The 20,304-nt window shown below is 47.2% G+C and overlaps 1 protein-coding gene across 2 annotated transcripts in view; it reads right to left on the reverse strand.

Moving 5' to 3' along the window:
• LOC100646648 (semaphorin-1A) overlaps positions 1–20,304 on the reverse strand; it is a 145,595-nt gene that overhangs the window by 102,727 nt on the left and 22,564 nt on the right. For both annotated transcript variants that reach the window (XM_012309222.3, XM_003393088.4), the window contains exon 2: positions 16,374–17,714. In XM_012309222.3, the coding sequence (XP_012164612.1) occupies positions 16,374–16,500 (127 nt within the window). In that variant the 5' untranslated portion in view covers positions 16,501–17,714. The remainder of the gene's footprint in view (positions 1–16,373; positions 17,715–20,304) is intronic.

Consider the following 20,304-nt stretch of genomic DNA (forward strand, 5'->3'; position numbering starts at 1 on the left):
TGCCAGCGTGATGCGAGCGCGTTCAACGGAGTTCCATGTATTTGAAAAGCGCATACAAGCGAACAGGGCCGAACGAATTTCGAGCGCGATGCAAGCCGAGCGAAATCCAATCGACACCGACAACGCCGAAGTCAAATATTTAAACGGAGATTCGCGTGGGTCGAGCTGCAACCTCCCAAAAAATGCCATTAATCCGTGTTTAACTTTGATTAATTCGCGGAACGGTCTATTTCACTTTTTCGATTCAACGCTGTGGACGCGTGCGACCAAGACTCGTCGTTGGCCGAAACGATTCAAACCGATGGAAACAAGAAAGAAAGAAAAAAAGCAATCGCTTACCGCGAATTTGCTACGTTGCATAATTAAGCGATCTGCCGGCGGCAAAATATGAAACTCCCTGACAAACAATAACGGGCTTGGTCGGATCGTTACAGCCGCGCGTACGTTGCGCGTAAGATACGATCGCGAATCTTTGGAAAGAACGTGAGAAAAGAAGGCAGCGCGCTATTAACCAGGTGAAATTCAAATTTTGTCGTGTTGCGGCCGTTAATAGTGATTTAAAGATGGCGTAACCAGAGGGTCGAGAGCCATTGGCTTCACTTCGTGCTGCTACTCGGCCCTTGCCAAATATTTACGCCGACCCTAACACGCCCGACGTCGTGAACTAATACCTTACCCTGTAATTAGCACACGGCGTGCTTCGGAGACTGATAATTATGCACCAAGGCTGTGCAACGACGTCGTTCCTGTACACCGCCGGAACCCCCGAGTGTGTAACCGCCATTAGCAGTACATCAGAGTCGCTACAATAGCCCCGTTGCTCTGCAGTCCACTCTTTGCTAAAGAAAGAAAACCAAGAGAGGGAAGAAAGGAGAAAAGAAAAGAAAAGAAAAGAAAACGCATTGCGACGCGCGGTACGCTACTTTTCCACAACGAGAATCTCGTCGACGCGTTCGATTCGATTCTCTCGCGACTAAAAGGATAGAGATACACCCATGCAACACGTCCGAAGAAAATGAAAAATACGTTTCTCGAAGGAGATACTCGAAGGTGCAATTTCGAACGATAACAAAGCTCCTCCGGAACGATCTTTCATGCGACTAACAGTTTTTTTTTCTTTTTTTTTTTTTCTTTTTTTTATTTATATGCACCGTTAAAGCTCACTGACGCGATTGCCCGCGTGTGTTCGATGCGAGCGATAAATCTCTTCGAAAATATTGCCGAACGTCAATCTCGCTTGCCAAAACTCGGTCGGAAAATAAAATACAGAAAGACGTGGGAAACGAAGGTAGGTACTAGACGACTAAATCGTCTCTGTTAGGAAAACTGATTTAAAAAAGGAAAGACGAAAACACTAAAAAAGGAAAAATGTAAAATGAAATAAAAAGAAGAAAAGAAAAACGAAAATCGGAGTAACGGAGTATATCGGAGAGGGGTTGTTTTAATTAGGAAACAAAAATCGGACGTACGTACATTTTTCCCCGTAATTTTTCGAAATTACGAACGCGTATAAAACAGATATTTCTTCTGGCAAACAAGAGCACGGAGATGCTAGTTCGATTTTGATTCAAAAACTCGTGCTCCAGGCTTTTTCCTGGGACAATACGAAGTTCCTTCGATCCGGGAAACACGGGAACGGGAGAAGGAGGAAATTCGGGAACGATTTGGCACCGAGGCTGGCCTGGTTTCGTTCGACTTTCGATTATCCTTGTCGCCGATGGCAAAGCGTATCACGGAAGAAAGACAAAGGGGGTCGAACTTGCACTTTTTTTTTGCCACGTGTCCAAACGGATCACGAACCAATAAGTCAAGCGGACGAACCATAACGGTTTTCAGTTTGGGATGGATACAAAGTGAAACTTATGTTGCAGCTTTGTCCGAAGATCGAACGACAATTCGAAACGGAGGAAAAAGGGTAACGAGAAAAAACGGTGAATTCTGTCGGCAAAGAAAATAGACGACGCTCGCATCTCGGACGCAATTTCTGAAATTGCCAATAAAACTGACGCTACGTCGACATCGTGCGCGATGTGTGTAGGAACAAACGCGGACTGGCCTGGATGCTCGTAACGACGGATCGTCGATGGAATAACTGATTGGCCCGCGATATCGTACTTCGTCCGAGTGGCGTCGACAGGGCTTGCTCGTTTAACGCCATAGGTGATGAAATACCCTGCGCGTTGCGAAACTTTTCTTCCAATCCCAAGGTATACGAAACCGTATCAATTGAATTTCCAACTAAATTTTCGCCGATGGCTAAATTTGATCGAGTGCTGGTCGAGACGAAAGCTCGGTACACACGTACAAATACGGAGTAGTAGATTCTTTTATCCTAATGAAATTCATAGAAATGGTATCGTACACAGCATTCGAATAGCACGTTTCAACCACCAGTAATACCGGTTCCTGGTTAACCCAAATACGTTCGCCGTTTGACGAACAATAAACTGGCCGCGTTTATTGTCCAGGGTTTGTGATCAAATTCCGAACAGAGCGCGGTAGCTTGAACGAAATGCGGCGGCAGATTTGCTGAAAATTATACGCCTGGTGAGGTCGAGAAATTTTTTTTTTCTGCAAATTTTATTACGCTCGAAACGCGGTGTACTTTTTCAAAAAGGAACGATAAATCGGTGTTGGTGCGAAAAATAATTTGAACATTTCAGGCACACGGGAATATAGACACCGGCAAATGAAAACTACAAATACAAAATGAAAGTAAAAAAACGTGTACCAAGCGGCAACACGGCTTTCTTTGAAATGCTTTTATAGGGATGATAATTATGAATTGTATCCGCGCAGCACACCATGCACTGTCAATTTTCTGAACGCATGATACGTAATAAATCAAAACCATACCATCGGCCAGCCAATAACTTTCGAGCCCTTTGTTCTCGCAAATTAACCCATAAAATTCTGCCGTATTTCCTTCGAATTCGTCGATAATTATTTGGGGAAAAACGTTCATTGAAGAAGAACTATGCGGAGGCTCGGTACAGTACTGTATTACATAATTAAATCGTACTTGTGAAGTTTCGTTTCAGGAATTTTTCTCTTTCGCGATCCAAACAAACCCGTTTCCGCCAGCGACAAGGAACAAAACGATGGAATTAATAATCCGACGATAGGACGTATTAAACCGTCGCGCAAAACGTCATTTTACAAGCTATAAAAAAGACGCGATATTCGATCAGTCCAAGGTTTTCGATGCTGAATAGCCGAGTACTTGCTGCCGATCGTGAAACTCTCGATGCGTGACGCCGATCATCCAACAGTAATTAAGCGGCTAACGACATTCGTCAAATTCATCTCCTGCTACTTTCCAGCCATCAATTTTTATTAAAGCGACCGTATTTAAAATGCTCTTGCCTTTCCTTCCTATCGGACGATCGATGAACCCTTTCAACGTCCACTCACCGTGCCCCAAAGGGCAAGCGTAAGGCTGGAGAAAATCGGAGGAAAACGAGTAAAAGAGGCTGGAAGACGGGGAATAAGAAGAAAAAAGCGAACAAGACACGTACGGTCAGCCACGAGGGAAGGAAAAGAAGATAACGAACAAACAAGGGGGAAAATGGCGAATAAGGAGAAGGTCGTAAGAGGCGCACGTGCCCAGACAGCGCAGCGCAGATGCGACGTTCTTAAAGCGTTAAGTACACGCCACTATTTTCCGTGGGATTAAAGTCGGAAACGAAGGAAAGCCACGGAAGAAAAGAATGGAATTGGCGGAGTAACAGAGAGGCGTGAGAGAAGGGATGAGAGAGAAACGGGACCTTGAAAAGAGAGATCGGAAGAATTTTACGGGAACAACGCGTGGCTACGGTACCCGATGTAGTCGGGAATCCTACCGAGAAGCTCTTGTTGCGCGCTATATTTTTATTAGCACGTCCAGTACAGACCGAATGGACTTTGCCGCTAGCCCGAGTTGCTAATTTTCCAAATAACTGAGAACATAACTGGAAAGGGCTGGTTCAGAACTCCGGAGCAAATTTTAAATGCGAAGTAGACGGGAAGCGAGAAAATCCTGGTTACCTTTTAACTAGCAGCGCGCATTTCCTTCATAAAAAATACACACACGCCCGCGCATCGCGTTTTGATTTCGCCGGATTAAAATCGCGAACACTGCCCCTTAAATCCCGCGGGGTGATTAACCTTCTCGCAGCGGTTCAAGTATTCGCGGCATGTGAAACAGACCACGGTGCTCTTTCAGAACGAGACGTCACATTACATCTCTCTTAGCGCTTTTATCTCTGTACGCGTCCTTACAACGAATAATAATAATAAAGAGCCAATAAGTAACGAGCTTTTCTTTTTTTTTCTTCTTCTTTTTTTACCATACTCGTTTGAAATTTCTGAAGGAAAATTTGTTCTTCGAGATATCCTAACGCACGACGACGTTCACAAAGGCGAATATCACCGAGACGAAACGATCGAGAGCACTCGACAAAGGTCCGATCGATGCGCAAACTATTCGAATACGTAACGCGTAGATAGCCCGATGACAATTGGTATGGATGTGCATACCCTTCGAAAACTATGCTCCATTTCCAATTAAGGAGTCATTGTTCCCAACGGAACGTTCGTGGCCGTGATATTACAGTCGGTCGCCGATAGTTGCGTTTGCGGCTGCGTTTCTGAGGAGCAACATGCGTGGAGAACGATAGCAGTTCCTTCGCTTATCCCGCAGTCGTACAATTTGCATGATGAGACGGTAAAGCCGGATTGGGCCGGCTCGCCCTGAGAACGGACCCTTCTCCGCTCCCTTCTCTTCCCTTTCTCATCCTTTCCAACCCCGCCGGTCTAGTTCGCCGTCCGTTTTGTCTCTTTCATACTCTCTTTCGCCGTTTCGGAGCAGTCCTATCTCTCTTCTCTTCGCTCCGTAGCTTGCAGCCGTACATTCGTTATCTCTCTCTCAGCACATAGCTTTTCCATAATCTCTCTCAACTATTCTACCTCGCAGAAGAGATAGAGACAAATATATGTGCTCGCGGTACGACGAGAAAGTCGTAAAAGGGGGGGATGGGATGGCATGGAGCCACGGCAGAACGACAAAATTCTATCGACGCTTGATGCATCGCTGGCACCCATCTACGAGCGCGAGTACCGGCAACTGCTATATTGGAAATCGAGCAAAGGGAAGGTGGATTCGTTGACACGATTCTAAGTCGATGCGAACGAACTTTATTCCACGATAATTACAGCACCGTCTTAATTATATCGTGCACTTCGATCGAGCGCGTTCTTGAAATCAAAGAGCAAAACGCTTCTTAACCCTGGAACTAACACCATGAAAAGGTCAATTTCCCGGCTTGTTTAAATATTAAAAATCAAAAAGAGCCGCACGACGGGTAATCTCTCCCTTTTCTTCCCTTTCTCTTTCTGTCCATGCTTTATCCCTTCCAGTAGTCGTTTTTTTTTCCAATCACGAAATGCCAGACGAACTCTAACCTTCGAAAATGTAGCGGTGGCCGCCGGCGAGTCTCGCAAAAATACTAAAAAGAAGAAAAAAAAGAAAGAAAAAAAAGAAAGGCGGGAACAGCGGCGCAGAGAGGGTACAAATGGATCGTTGCTTAACGCGATTTCGCGTGTAAAGGTCAGCCCATGAAAGAGTGGAAAAGAAGGCCGTGAAATAATGCATGGAGCATCGACCATTGCTCAAAGGGAACAAATACCACGCGTGGAATTGCAAAGAATCCAAGTAATCGTCGAATTCGAAAGAAAGTTGGACCGGTCTAACGACTAGTGCGATGGCACGAGTATCGGCGTGGAGAGAGCTCGCGTGTTGGATTAAATTAAGTGGATTAGTAAAACGGAAAGGGAGGCAGGCGAAAGTACGGGACGACAAATTCTATCGATTCCCCGACGTGCTACCAGCAGATATACATGCTCCATCCAGCATGGGGGAAGATATTGGAAATGGCAATCGAGCATCGTGGGACGAGGTATGAACCGCTACCACCACGCGACCACCTTTGTTCTACCACCGTATTACTCGCTGGTCCTGAGACTTCGAGTCATGCCGGAACAGACGGAGAACGATGACACCTCGAAATGCCACGGTCTGAGCAAGTTTTGTCCCGATCCTGCGTGCTTTCGTGTCTCCTTGGCATGCAGGTAGTCGGCTGACCGTCCCTTAGGGGAAGGGAACAGATGTGCGCCGGTCTGTTTCAATAATGGAAACTATTGGGGTTATTCGCCTCGACCATTTTAGTGTTTGGCACGAGTAACGACAAGGCAGGTGAAGCGACAGGCTTGCTTCATATTTCACGGTTATGCCTACGACCGTTGCCCGTGTAAATAATGAGGAACCTTGGGAAATGAAATAGCCGAGTAAAAATGTATCAAGGAGCCGAACAACGTTGTTTTCGAACAACGTAATTATGAAATATCGTCGGATTACTCCTGATCGTTCGATCAAAAGACGTTAGCGTCGCGAATTTGATTCTCTCGGGTCAGGTTTACCTACTTGTGGTATCTTAGACGTTGAAGTTGTTTTCTCGACGGATCGAGCACGGCTGATAAATTCTCAACAAGACGAAGTCGGACAACAGTCTTAGTCGTGTTATTCTCAACTCCACTTAAGCCAAGATGGTCAAAGATAATCGCGCAACTTTCCTGCTACCAAAGCGCGAGAAAAGTTCAAAATCATACGGAAGTTTTTCAACTCGTGAAACGCGTTTTCCGTGTTTAACGAATCGACGACTGGATCATCGATTTTACAACGTACGCAATGTACGTACGATTTGTGCGTCGAGGTTCGGGCAACGACGATAGAAAAGGGACGATGACCCGCAAAATTTCGGGATCGTCTTGGTCGATGGCATTATCATCGTTGCGCGTGCATAACTTTGTGCTCTCTTGACTGTGCCAGCAGCCGGCAAGGTATTGATCGGCTGAACCCACGAGGACCACATGGCGACTCCAAGTTCGTGCGACTTCGTGCGAAATCGGCACCCCTCGTGCCTAACATGGCGCCCGTAGGCGGTCACGTGGTCGCCACCCCCTCACTACCACGCCACTACCACTAAAACAGCGGGCGCACTCGACCACCACAAGGGATATATGCAGCTACCAATTCGTCTCTCTCGTTTTCTCGCTCTTTCTCTCGCTCTTTCTCTCCCTCTTTCTCTCCCTCTTTTTCTTCCGCACTTGCTGTCTCGCAAACCATGTCCTCTTCAGGGTGACTTAAATATTTGCACGGCCAGGTTCAATTAGATATTACACCGAAAGTTTGACCGCACCGCGATAATGAGAAAGCTGTCCGTCCATTTGTTGCTAGCACCTAGTCGACACTGGGAAACTGATTTTTCCCCGCTTGAAAATTCAAGCATTTCTGAACCACCGAATTTTATCATTTCTCATCCGTATTTCACGACAGCTCCAAGGCAAAAATACCGCTAGTCTTGTCATTCGAGTCACATGGCTCGTTTCTCTTCTGCAAAATGATCCGACAACTAAATAGATCCTCTACCGACTACGTTTTCGGCTCATTTTTCCTCGAAACCAGCGTTCGTTTCCTTTTTCCCATGTATATACACTTCGCCGGCGTCTCTGTACCATTTTGAAGCCACGCGTATAGCGGGTAATACTGGGAGAAAGAAGCGAGTCGACTTTTAGCCACTCCTTCAAAGTTTGGCTTAATTAATGAAACGAAAGGAGCAGTGAATTTTTAACTCGCGCAAGTTAAATCGTAAAACGGTGGAGCGCCGCGTAAGTTTGCCAGCATAAAATAATGTGCTTTTTGGATCCAGTCCTGCTGTATTCCAGTTGACGGGACAAGCCTGTAAGCGTTACATTAAATTTGTACCTTTGAACGCGATCTAGTTTTCCTTGAAACGAAACGAGCTAAACTTGATATCTGCGAGGCTTTTGCATCAACATCCGCTTTCGTCTTTTTTCTACGTGCCAGGCTTTCCTAGCAACTGGCATTCTAGCTACTGCTGCAATCCTGCAGCGGTGCACACGGCCGGTCGATCGTACGTGTATCGGACATCTTAAGCCACGATATTAGGAGGATGCGGCGATGGAGAAAGAGAGAGCGAGGCGACAGAATCGAGGGAGAAATGCAGACACGAAAGGACGATGGGAGAAGAGGAGGGTGTCGGGGCGTTTCGGAGAGCCAACGGTGCCCGACTCCAAGTACCCTCCGGACACCCTCCATTTGTCCCTACTATTCCCACCCTTAGCCTTCCGCTATCTCACGACTGACGCATCGTCCTGCAGAACAGGAGGGAGACGAAGAAAGAGATAGAGAAAGAACGATCGATCTTTCAGGATGCCAGTCGTACCGACGACCGATTGAAAGGTTTCTGATTCCTGACTCGAGGCGAGAAATCCTGACTTGGAAAGAGGCGAACGGTCAACGAGCTACAAAGGTGGATATGAATGGGGCCGATTTTTAAATGCACCGGCTTGCCCCGCTCGTTATCGAATATCCCGTAATTCTCTCTGAAAACGTTCCGCTCTCTTTCTCTCTCTTTCGCTAAATCGCGCTACCCCTCTGTCGTCGTGTTGCCCCCGACCATATAAATTCGCACAACGAATCGCGGAAAACCTATAGTGAAACTGTAGTTTCACGCGTTGTCGAGATACGTGATACGACGATGGAAGAAACACCGCGTTACCGGAAGCAGCGCAAAAAGCGCGAGACCGACTTTAGCCACGCGAAAAGGGAAACCTCGGAAGTGTAAACTAAAAGCGAAACAAGAGTCGAACGTTTCAGAAGTTAATAGATAGAAAGCAAAGTGGATCGGAAAGGACGCTGGTTAACAAGAAACCATCGGAGGTACCGTTCGTGATTTCATCGAGCACTTTCGAGATAACGGAGGAGAAAATTAATAACGCGAGGAATATACGTGTATATCGAACTAATGTTTCAACCGACGGATCGTGTACACAGCCGTACGTACGATCAGACAAGATACGCGGCACGGTGACGCATCCTACGGGATACTCGAGAGACCGATCGATCTCGCTGGACGCGAGTCACCGGCTACGGCAATGACCGCTGGCGAAGGCTTGGTAATATTTTCGTACCCTATTAACGAGATAACCCAATATTTTTAAAGCGATATTTGAGAGAAAATCTGCCAAGTTTGTACGGTCGGTGAAACAGTCACGACATAAAATACCAGGATATCGTACTTATCTTTATCGTGTTACAACGATTGCGGTAATTATCGTCGTAAATAACACGGAACGGTATCGTTCTGGAAAGTCTCTTAGATTTACGACAAACAGGGTCGTAATCCAAAAACGATTTTGGATCCTGTCGAAGTTAATTAACCTAATACGCGGTTGCGGTTTCCTATGAAATTTCCATGAAATTGACCGAGAAAGACTACTAACATGGATCGCGCTCAAGCTTCCCAGGTTAATGGAAGAGTTTCATTAATAGTTGATAGGGAATCGTAATAGAAAAATGATTATCCGATAAATATGGAGAATAGACCCGTAACGTGTCAAGCGCATGGTCAACGACGAGATCGGACATCGCGATAGGAAGTATACCACACGACTCGGAAAAGTTTTCCCCAAAAGCTCGTTGGGGCTTGTAAGTTTGGCTCTCGGTATCTTCCGTAAAAGCGCTTCTGTTCCCTAATTAACGCACGAAAGCACACGTCGAGGGGCAGATCGTCAGAACCAACTTTAAAGTCGTTCTGGGATCTTGTGTAATCTGTGCGAGGGAACATTTCCAGGTGAAACGACTTTTACGCTTTCCAGTGACTTTGAAGGAAAAAGTGGGAAGAAAATTCGCAAAAATTCGTTGGCGTTTATCGCGTTTCAACGACACCGATACCGATTAGATTTCGAAAAAATGTATCCCGCTCGAATTCTTCCGACTAAGATATCTTATCGCGCGAACAAAATTTATCAAGAAATTAGAGGCGCTCGGTCGAAACGATAATAATCGTAATTTCGCGTAAACTTTCTCGAGTCGCCGATGAAAAGCTTTTAAAGAACTTAACGATATACTTGCGAAGAAACTAAAAGGGGGCCGTCGACTCAAAAGGAGAAACGGAGAGAGAGAAGGCGTTGTAGAGTGAGGAGACGGAGGGCTGGAACCGAGTAGACAGAAGCTCCAAGTTTAGAAACGCAATAGAAAGAGAAACGAGGCGGGGGTGGAAGGAGGACGAGAGCCACTCGTATTGATCCAGCAGATACGCTCGATTAAACCGCAAATTGCAACGGATTGGCGTAAGTTACAACGTACTAAGACTACTAATACCGAGTACGGTGCTTTCACGATGTTGCCGGAAGCTGCTGATAGCGACGGCATCTGAAAATCAACTGACGTGTCTGCCTCGTTGCTGCGTATATGCAAGTTCCGTGTGTTCTACGAATACGCGTGTCCGCGGTTCGAACGAAACGGAGACGGGACGTTGACGCCAACTTCCAAACTATCGGATAAACTCGACGCAACCGAGCATCGGTTTACCCGTCACCGTAGTTTCATCGACCGCGATTTAAAGAATCGTATAATCCCGCTGTAAAACCAGCGAGCATCCAACCAAGAATTCAATTCGAAATTCGATTAAGGACGACCCGAACAAACCCGCGAAACTAAAGGAGCGTATCAGCCAGCCTGTATCTGGTGCACCGTGCACGAGCTGCACCGGTATACACGCGGAAAAGAACGGAGACGACCAACGTACGTTCAGCAATTATGTCACGGAAAAATCTCGAGCGAAAATCAACAATGGAGAAAAACCGATGTAATTGAGTTTATGAAACTTGTTCTCCGAACGACGAGATGTCACGTACGTATGTCCTCGCCTCGCCTTTTTTATCTTGGTATCCTATCTGTCTTCTTTCTCCCGTTGTTTAGCGGTTACCTCTCGCTTTAACCTTTCCAGTCTCCATCCCCTCGTTGGTGTCGCGGCGTTAATTCGTCGTCGCGCTGAATTAATTACACGTCGTTTTAGATACCGAAGTCTGTCTATTTGGGAAATCGCTATTTACCTTGCCGCGTGCGATTCAAAAGCGAATTCGGCAATTAGTCAGAGGTGTATAACTAAATATTCAAGGAACTACCGGTGAAATAAATCGGACTAATTCGCGGCATGAACGACCGCCGAGTTAATGCCCCGTAAATTATCCTTCCAACGAGAAGAAATTTATAACGGTCTGTAATATTGAACGCGTCTTGTTCGAATAGCGGAATCCAAGCGGTGTCGATCCAATTTTGTAAAAATCGATTCTTTCTTCGAGATCTCGCATGCCCGCTGTTGTACAACTGGCAAGGATACGCTGCGTCGATGATGCAATTCTCTCCATTGAATTTCTGTACCACGGATATTTTCCGCAGAAACAACTTCCCCCCTGCAAGAATCAACTTCATAAACAGTCGATAGAGAAGGGTTGTTTACACCGTAAACTACGCCTTTCATGCCAACCGTATTGCGCATAAGAAGGGAATACGTGCTACGTAAAATCCGCGTTTACACCGATATATCGAGTAAAGGGTGAACAATATTTGCGAGCAAGTAGTACATGGGTAGATATACAGCGATGTTAAAAATTCCTTGAAATTCGCCCACCTAGACGTAAGTACATCCGGCGAAGTTGTCTCGAATCGACGACGTTATTTTTATGTCGTGGTATGTCGTTCGATTTATTTGGAACGTGGTTAGGTTTGATTGGCGAGCGTGACACACGTCGGACAATTCGAGTTTCGCATTAAACTAGACCGTACTACTAATGGTCCTTTTCGTTTCACCCTGTTCGAGTAAGCTCCTCCCCTAGACTATGGGTTGCCACGCTGCTTTCGGACCCAAATTGATTGGACTGTGAATCGTCCGGTTTGAATTATTCATACTTTGTCCGCCGATAAACCAATTTCTGTAGCGACCGAATCGAGGAGGAAAAGATCGGCTCGCCACGCGACGCACGAACGACCAACATCGAGGAACAAAGAGCAGAATGGGAAGCCAACGATGGAAGCTCGATCGTCGAATGAAAAGTGGAGAAAGGAAGAAGAGTGCGTCGAAAACCCGAGGTGCAGCAGGTCAGTTAACTTTATCGGAGAGATCATCGGACGACCTACAATGACGTTTAATTTTATCATTCGATCCAACGACACGGAAGGTACCTTCGAGAGGAAAAATACACAACATCGCGTTACTCCGCGGGTTTATCGAACTTCGATGACTCAAAGCTGCGAAAAAAGAGAAGGTAACGGAGTCTCGTTGGCCTCTTCCTACCTCTCTCGTTCTCCAACCCGTCTCGTTATCGACTCTCTGGCCATTCCAGACGCGGTATTTTAATTTGTAGGTTAAGGACACGCGAACAATTAGGCACGAGTCGTCAACTGTGATAATCTAATTTCATCTAATTGATAGTCTCAACGACGCGATAAAGCCAATTCCGTCTGTGATAATAAAATGAAAAAGACACGTTTGAAAGCGTCGAGCAAAAAGAGAGAGAGAGAGAGAGTAAGAGGGGGATGATAGGATAGAAGAGAAGAACGAAGAGAAGAAGGAAATGATATTAACGCACCGAAAGTCCGCGGTCGCTTTAAAGCCCGTAGTCGATGGCGAACGTTATGAGAGGAGTCAATACAACGAATTCGAATAACTTTCTCGAACGGTGTGCGCCAGCAGCATCCCGATATTAAAGAATTGGCCAAGTTTCGAGTCGATAATAAAATCGCCAACTAATCGTCTATCCATCGGTGGAAAGGGACGCATTACGCGGCGAATCGTCGCAAACGACGCGAGAGGAACTCCATCCAAGTTTCGCGAAGGCAATCGTATTTACGATGGTTCCTCATCCCCGAGCCAGGTCGAGTCAACACCCGCGATAAGAGGACACTTTTACTTGCACTCCAACGAAGAAACCGCTCCCGGCAGCCGCTGCTTTTGACCTTTTGCTTTCCCGGATCGAGCATGGCAAGGGGGGATCTTCTCGACAAAAGATTTATGAACCCCTCGGCAATGCCAGTATGCTACTTATTCTATCGTCGAGTACACACTCGACGTTCACAAAAAATGCGGGGGCGGTATGTACACGCGACCGATCCTCAAAGAGAAATCTTAAAAAGGACCGACCCCCGTTTCGTATCGAATCGATCATTTCCAGGCTCGCTAGCTCGTATACCTCGCCAATTGTTTGACATTAATACGCGCTCACCGGATTCGCTTTCATTCGCTCGCGTTAACTCACCTCTGTCTATCTGCACCGAGAATCGTCGCTGTATCGCGATCAGACGTCCATCGTGTGCGCGTCTCTCTCTCGCCGACTTTGTGAAACCGAAAGACGAAAGTTCCCTTTCGTTTCTTTGCGCGGCGTGTCTATCACCACCTACCTACTGACATTTCGAACCTGCGGAAGTGGAATTACGTTCGACGGTTCTCGAACGCGTAGCCAATTGACACGATTCCCAGTAATTTTACCCGGTGGTTAGAACCGAGGTCGGGTTATACGTGCCGGGTCGCGAACACGGTATACTGAAACTAATCATAATGTATCCTCATCGGTTGGGGGCAGTGCTATGATTGGTCCGTTGCGGTATTCCTCGCTGCCAGATAAAGTTACCGTAATATGGATTAACTGCCCGGTATAGCTCGTATTCCGATTCGACGCTCGTATTCGCGACTGGGATCCAGTAATGAACTCGTAACCAGCGTTGCTATAAACCGCATCGAGATTCGCGGTGTCTTTTAATAACGTATTCGCGTGGAATAACATATCGCCGCGACGAATTGTTACGCGCCAATACTACACACGGATTTTGACTTTTGCGAGCATCCATGTTGAAGCGGCTCGCGCCTTCGCCGAACGACAGGCCGATATTTCATGGTCGCGTTATTCTTACCGAAGAGGAACGCGTGCAAGCGTGCGCCGGCAGACGTCGCGTCGCGACGCGCGATTCGGATTTTTAAACGTCGTGTCTCCGACGGCGCCGCATGCGTTCCAGTATCCGACACTTGATTTATGACGTTTGTTTTTCAAGCGGAGTGCGGATGATCGTCAACGGCATTCGCGGTACGAACTATTCGCGACGCGATTCGTTCCCTCGCGACCATTGAAATATCGTCGTTTGTCGTCGGGTTTTGCGTTCCGAGGTCAACGATCCGAAAGATGCAAGCTCGCGCGCACGCATCGCATTGAAAATGACAAGAGAAATTAGCGTTAGAACCGCGAGTCGAGACAAGCGCCAAAACGGGCCAAGGGACTCCAACAACGACACGAATAGAACGTAGTCGGTAGATAATTGGATAACACGATGTTGCTCCTTATCTTCTGAAAGCCGACCGAGAAAAAATAAGCATTAGCGGTCCATGGAAACGCAATAAACAGCCGTGGAAAATGCTGCATCAGCGGAAGCGGGTCCCTTCGGATACCCCCATAACGGCAATATGCATTTCCCGGTGATTACAATTTCGGTTCTGCGGCGTGGTTTTCCCTGTTGTAGAATTAGCAGAAATTCTGACTCAGTGAGCAAAACAGTGCTGTTGCCGCAATGCCAGTGGCGTATTAATAACACGTGCTTCGTGTAATTTCAATTCCCGCCGCACGTTTCGTCGCAGTGCGCTTCGATTCTCCCTGCTATTGGAAAATAATACACGAACTAAATTCATAACGGCCTAACGAGCTTGCGTTACGGCCTACCGACGTCGCATCTTCCATCTCGAAAAATACACTTTCATTCAGAAACGAGAGCCATCGATCATCTGCGTCGAAACACGTCGCTAATCGACACGATGCTTCGAAAATCTACTCTGCCGGGCAATCGACAAGGCTACTTTTTCAAAAGTCATTCGCTTCTTCTTTCCACGTCCAATGTTCGTATTATCCGTTTCTTCGACAATCATAGGCGAGTCATTTTTCACCTTTTAACGATACTCGCCCAACGAATGTACAGAGAATCGAATTCATCCGTTCGATAATGCTCGATAGACGCAATGCCAGCAGTTCATCGGTGCAAAATGCAGAGAAGAGGGGAAAAAAGAACGCGTGTAGCGCGTTTGCACGGATGAAAGATCCAAGAGGAAGAAAGAGAGTGCACACAGCGAAATCGCATCTATCGGCCGACTATCTTTGGAGCACCGTGTCGCGAAGATATGCACATACACGTGCTGTGTGTCAGGAGAATGTGAACTGGCGTGCGTAAAGGCACGCGATGCAACGGTGTGCTCGCTTCGCGACCAATTTATTTCGTTCCTTCTCTCGCCGAAATATCGTCGAAAGAACGATGGATGTTGCATGTCGGTCGCGTACCACGATTACGAAACGCGCGGTGTGCCGTTAAGGTCGAGTACCTCGGATGTGGGACGCTCGGTACTCTTTCTTCTCGTTCCTCTAGTCTCGATGCTTCGCCCTTGACAACGAGTTGCTCGTCATCGACACAGCGAAAATCTCTCCGTCGTTCGTTCCTTCGAATCAAAGATACCGATCGATCGATCACCGCACGCTCGTTACACCACCGTTACGACGCTTTAATCCCTCAAACTCTGGCTCGAGTTTTCCTTCTCTCGCTTGGTCGAGCCGTTCGAAGGAAGGCAGGCGAACGAATAAAATTAATCGGTCGAACATCACCGCCGTAGATCGTTAACGAACGCGAACGATGCCGATAGCGGTCGCGGATCGTAGTCGTCGTGTTCTTCCAAGAAGCTCGGTTATATCGCGCACTTTAATCATTTAAACGGGACACCGTTGGTCGATACCTTTATATTCTTTCCAAGTATCCACCTAGAGGGTACGGTTATGTCACTGATTAGGGTTTACAGTCACCGGGTTGCACATACAACTCCCCTCGCTACGGGGTGGTACAATACCGAGTGGGGGAAGGTCCATGACCCTGCACCCGGTGCAACTTCCGTTCCGCATCGTTGTTCGGCTACTCGACGCGCACTACCCGAGCAAACGAGAATATAAAATTACCTTCTCGACCGTAAAATAACCAAGAACAAGCAGCTTCTGCGAGTATTTTAATTCGCGTTCGAGCGCAACCGGACGAACATTGTTTTCGTTAGCCAAGGATATAGTCCGGTTCGATCGATGAGACGAGAGTAAAGATTTCTAAATATAGAATCGAACGGTGTACGAGAGGTCTAATTAAACGATTTTCCTCTATGCTTCGAGCGCACATTGTCGATGACAATCGCGTAGCACGCGAGAAAGTAATCTCTATCGATTCGAGAACAACAATTATTTCGATGTTTCGCCGTGTGACACCGTGCGTGATCGATACGGTTCGTTGTGACGTATTTTAACCTTGGTTCGAGCGACTCGATTTGAACGGCACATGTTGTGTTAACACATCGCGATGCCACCGTCTTTCGAGCCGTCGGCGTTGGCCGGCGAGCAAAAAACACCACCGGAAACGCAACACGGACAATATGATACGTAACAAGCAGTAACGTAACAACACTCACCGAGTTGGACGTACATCTTCGGCCTGATGTTTTCCTGCCATGCAGCGAAGACGAGGGTGACGGTGGCGACAACGCACCAGCAGGATAACACGGGGTGCATCCTCGTTTCCAAGATGGTACGCCTCATCTTCTCTCGGATGGTTCGAACGACGCCGAAAACGTGCCAGGATTCGTAGTCTCCTCCGTGGATCACGCAAAGGAGAAAGAACCTCGGTAACTCACGAATACCGCACCAACCACCGGCACTCTTTACTCCCCGTTAAGCACAGGCTCCGACGTAACAACGGAAGGAGAAAGGACGTGTTTCTATCACTCTCTTTTTCCTCCCTTTCTCTCCACTCACTGCAGCAAAACGTGCGAGGGTGCCGCAGTCACGTGCAGCGTGCTCCTCGTCGTTGTCGCAGTCGTTGTCCTCCAGCTCTGTTCACGCATGTTTCCTTGCGGACGGCCGTCTTCCTGATCGCGCACATTCACGAGATCGAACGCGGCGTGCCTGCACGCACCTCGACGACGTATCCGAAAATCGGCCGGCGATCGAAAAGGGACAAGGAGAGATTACGTGAGGGGAGAAAAGCGGACGAGCGACAGAGAAAAAGAAAGAGACACAGAGTGAGAAAGATAGAGTGAAAGAGAGAAAGAGAGGGGGAGTGAGAGAAAGAGAGAGAGAGAGGGAAAGAGAGAGAAGACGCGTGCGTGTACGCGTGTAAGCGAAAGAGACGCAGGCAACGACGAATCGGCGCACGAACGCGACGTAGATATAATACGCGATCGTATGCGTCTATCCCGATACACCGTGCGATCAGTGATGTTGAAACGCACCGCGAAACGATCCGAAACTCACGACGGTCGGCGTCACACTGACACCGCGCAACGCCACGACAGGTGACACGCGCCCCCCACTACACACGAAGCCCCTCTCTGGTAGAATCGGCCGGTTGTACGCGCAGCCGCGTCGATAGTGCTGCGCTCCTTCTCTCCTCTACTCCGGATCGCATGTGCGTGGCTACGCGCCGCTACAGCACGCACACGTACCTCTTACGCACGTGGTGGGTAGGAGTAAGAGCCGCCAGAGAGAATAGGGGGCAGTGGATGGAAAAAGGGGAAGGAAATCGAGGGGAGATAGAGGCATACAGGAGACACCGGGCAAGCGCCGATTTTCAACCCCACCACCCCCGCGACACGATCACGCCGTCGTTCTTGTCGACGTCCTCGTCGTCGTCGTCGTCGTTGTCGTCGACGTCGTCGTCGTCGTCGTCGTCGTCACCGCCGCCGCCGCCGCCGCCGCCGCCGCCGTAGTCGTCCTTGTTGGTATCTCGTCGACGCTACTACAGCGCCGCCAATCTGTAATGAGAAAAAGAAAAACTGGGGCTCGTTATTTGTTCGGAGATTCGACGATGCTGTGTCCAAAAAACGCCTCCGACGACCGATAAGCGCGACATGCATCGATTAAACGGAGAATGAGCGTTTAATGCTAATGTATTCCAAAGGTTCGTCTATCCGTCCCTCCAGCACATAGATTGTTTTCCTTTCTTCGTGATAACGTTATCGTTGGTTGCTGAACCTGCTATAATTATTTCAAAGCTCGGATGCTCGGAACTCGGGTAAATTTACTCTAATATACGATATACGCGGAAGCGGCCATTTAAATTATTACACCGTTACACGTTCTTTCTCGCCAGATTCCTCGGTATTATTTCTTGACCTGAATTTCAGCAGGAACGTTTGCGCCAGCACGAATTTTATCACGCTTTATTTGCTCGAGGGTGCTGAGAGGGCGTAATAAACGCGTGGCTAACGATCACCTCGTTACGTGGTCCGCGTACACCAAGTTTCGCGGATATTCGTGAAAAGATGGCCACCCGTCGCGTCGGGAAACATCAAAACGTCGTGTTTATTTAATAAAGGTTCTCATCGAAGCTCCGACTATGTGCGGAGTGCGAATCATTTCCACCGGTGCCTTTCTTCTTGCCCTTTCCCCCCTCTCCCCCTTTCCCTTTCATCCTCCCTTTCCACTTCCTTTCTTCCTTTATTTCTTTTCCTCCACCCACTATTCCTTCCTTTCTTTCCTTCTTTCTGTCTTTCTTTTCGTCTCTTTATTTCGTATTGTCTGCGTACGTAGATATTCCGGCAAATTAAAATTATTTAACTCGAAAACTATAATACGCTTCTGTATAAAAGATATTTGAATAGCTTTGTTTCTCTGTCAAATAAATAACACAAACGGGATTAATTTCGTATAATTCTTAGATAGAGGGATATTCAACGGGAAATTATCAACGAACCAATAAACCGAACTTGATCGAACGATTGTTGCACGTTTAAATAAAACTACGGAAAAGAGATTCGGCGATACCGTGACAACAATACTCAGGAAAATTCGCGTCGAGTTTTTCGTGGCGAGCATACCAGCGGTTCGATAACGACGTTACCCCAACACCGATGGACGTTCGGCAAATTTTCCGTATACGTAGTTATCTGTATGCGGCAGTCGTTGCAACGTCGACGACGTTGACGGTGTTCATTAATTTGCTGAATTAAAAGTAGCAGGGCGTACATCGAACCCCTAATTCCTACGTTCGTGATTGGTCGTATGTATAGCAGGGAGTGCATCGTGGCCAGAGTTTGATGCGTTTGGCGAGACCATCCCTCTACACGTATGTATAGTACGTACGGTGGTTCGCTACGTGCGCGCCTTTAAACGTTATTCGGTTGGAACGGTCAGCGATGCGAGAGAATAATGGACAATGACCAATGAAATATTAATAAAAACAAAAAGGAGGGCGAAGCTTTTGCTGACAGCAGAATAACCGTAACGACTTCTCGTTATAGTCTCCGAGCATATTTTTCGAAAACAGATAATCTGGCTCTACGTCTAAAACTAGGAACATTGTTTGTATTTCGTTGCTTTTAGCTCGAACGTTTCGCAATTAATGCGATTTATCGCTGTGTGTCTCAATGAAAATACGATTATCGATAACGCAACGAAACTGCCACGATAGTTATTCGTTTGATAACGCGACAAATTGCCGCTCCGTAAACCAGCTGTAAAATATCCATCGATATCGAGCAATCACTTTCGATTCGTCGCCGAAAGAACAATCTCGCAGACAAGTTCGACAACGTGTCATTGTATTGTTTGTCCGCCAACTGGGAAACACAAAGCCCACTTTACATGCCAAGTCGAAGGAGCTTTCATCCTTTTCGATTCTTACTTAAAAGCCATACGCTGTGTATAGACACGATCAAAGGCAACAGAAGGAGGACCCGTTTCCCGAAGAGGTACGAAAGGGTGAGTGTAAAGATCTCGTGCGGAGGGACGGAAGAGTCGAAGGGTGCGAAAGACACTCGCAAAATCGTCCCTCGGGATCGACTCTGTCCAAGTCCACTATCTTTTGCTTAATGTTACACAGTTCACGTTTTCTAGGTGGAAAACGTCGGTAGCAATGCTCGTCGCACGGATGCTGAAACACAAGGGAGGAAATGGATCGATATTCGACCAACTGAAGATATACAATCTCTGTAGAAAGAGATACGTCAACTATGGACAAAATATTATTTTCGCTGCAGAAATTTTTTATCGAATACAAATTTTCGCAAGCCTCAACTTCTCCACGTTGATACGTCCACTCTGTTAAAAAACAGACGTACGATACATTCCGATTACAACGCGATCGTTGCTACTAACGATAAGAAACGACGGAGCTTTGCTCGGACCGATTTTTCAGCGGAGTAAGTTCCCTCATCGCGCGCATTTCCATTTACTATCGGACAAGCAGGGGTTAAGCGCGTTTCACCGGTGGCACAGGGAATGTAGGTTAAAAAAATAAAAACCCATAAAACTGTCCCGCGGGAGTGCTTGCCAACGATTCGATTTTTGGCGGGGCGACCAGCGACGAGAGGAGAGCGGAAGAAAGAGTAGCAGCAGTCTGTC

This window comes from Bombus terrestris, chromosome 1 (genome assembly GCF_910591885.1).
Source record: "Bombus terrestris chromosome 1, iyBomTerr1.2, whole genome shotgun sequence".
Lineage (NCBI taxonomy): Eukaryota > Metazoa > Arthropoda > Insecta > Hymenoptera > Apidae > Bombus > Bombus terrestris.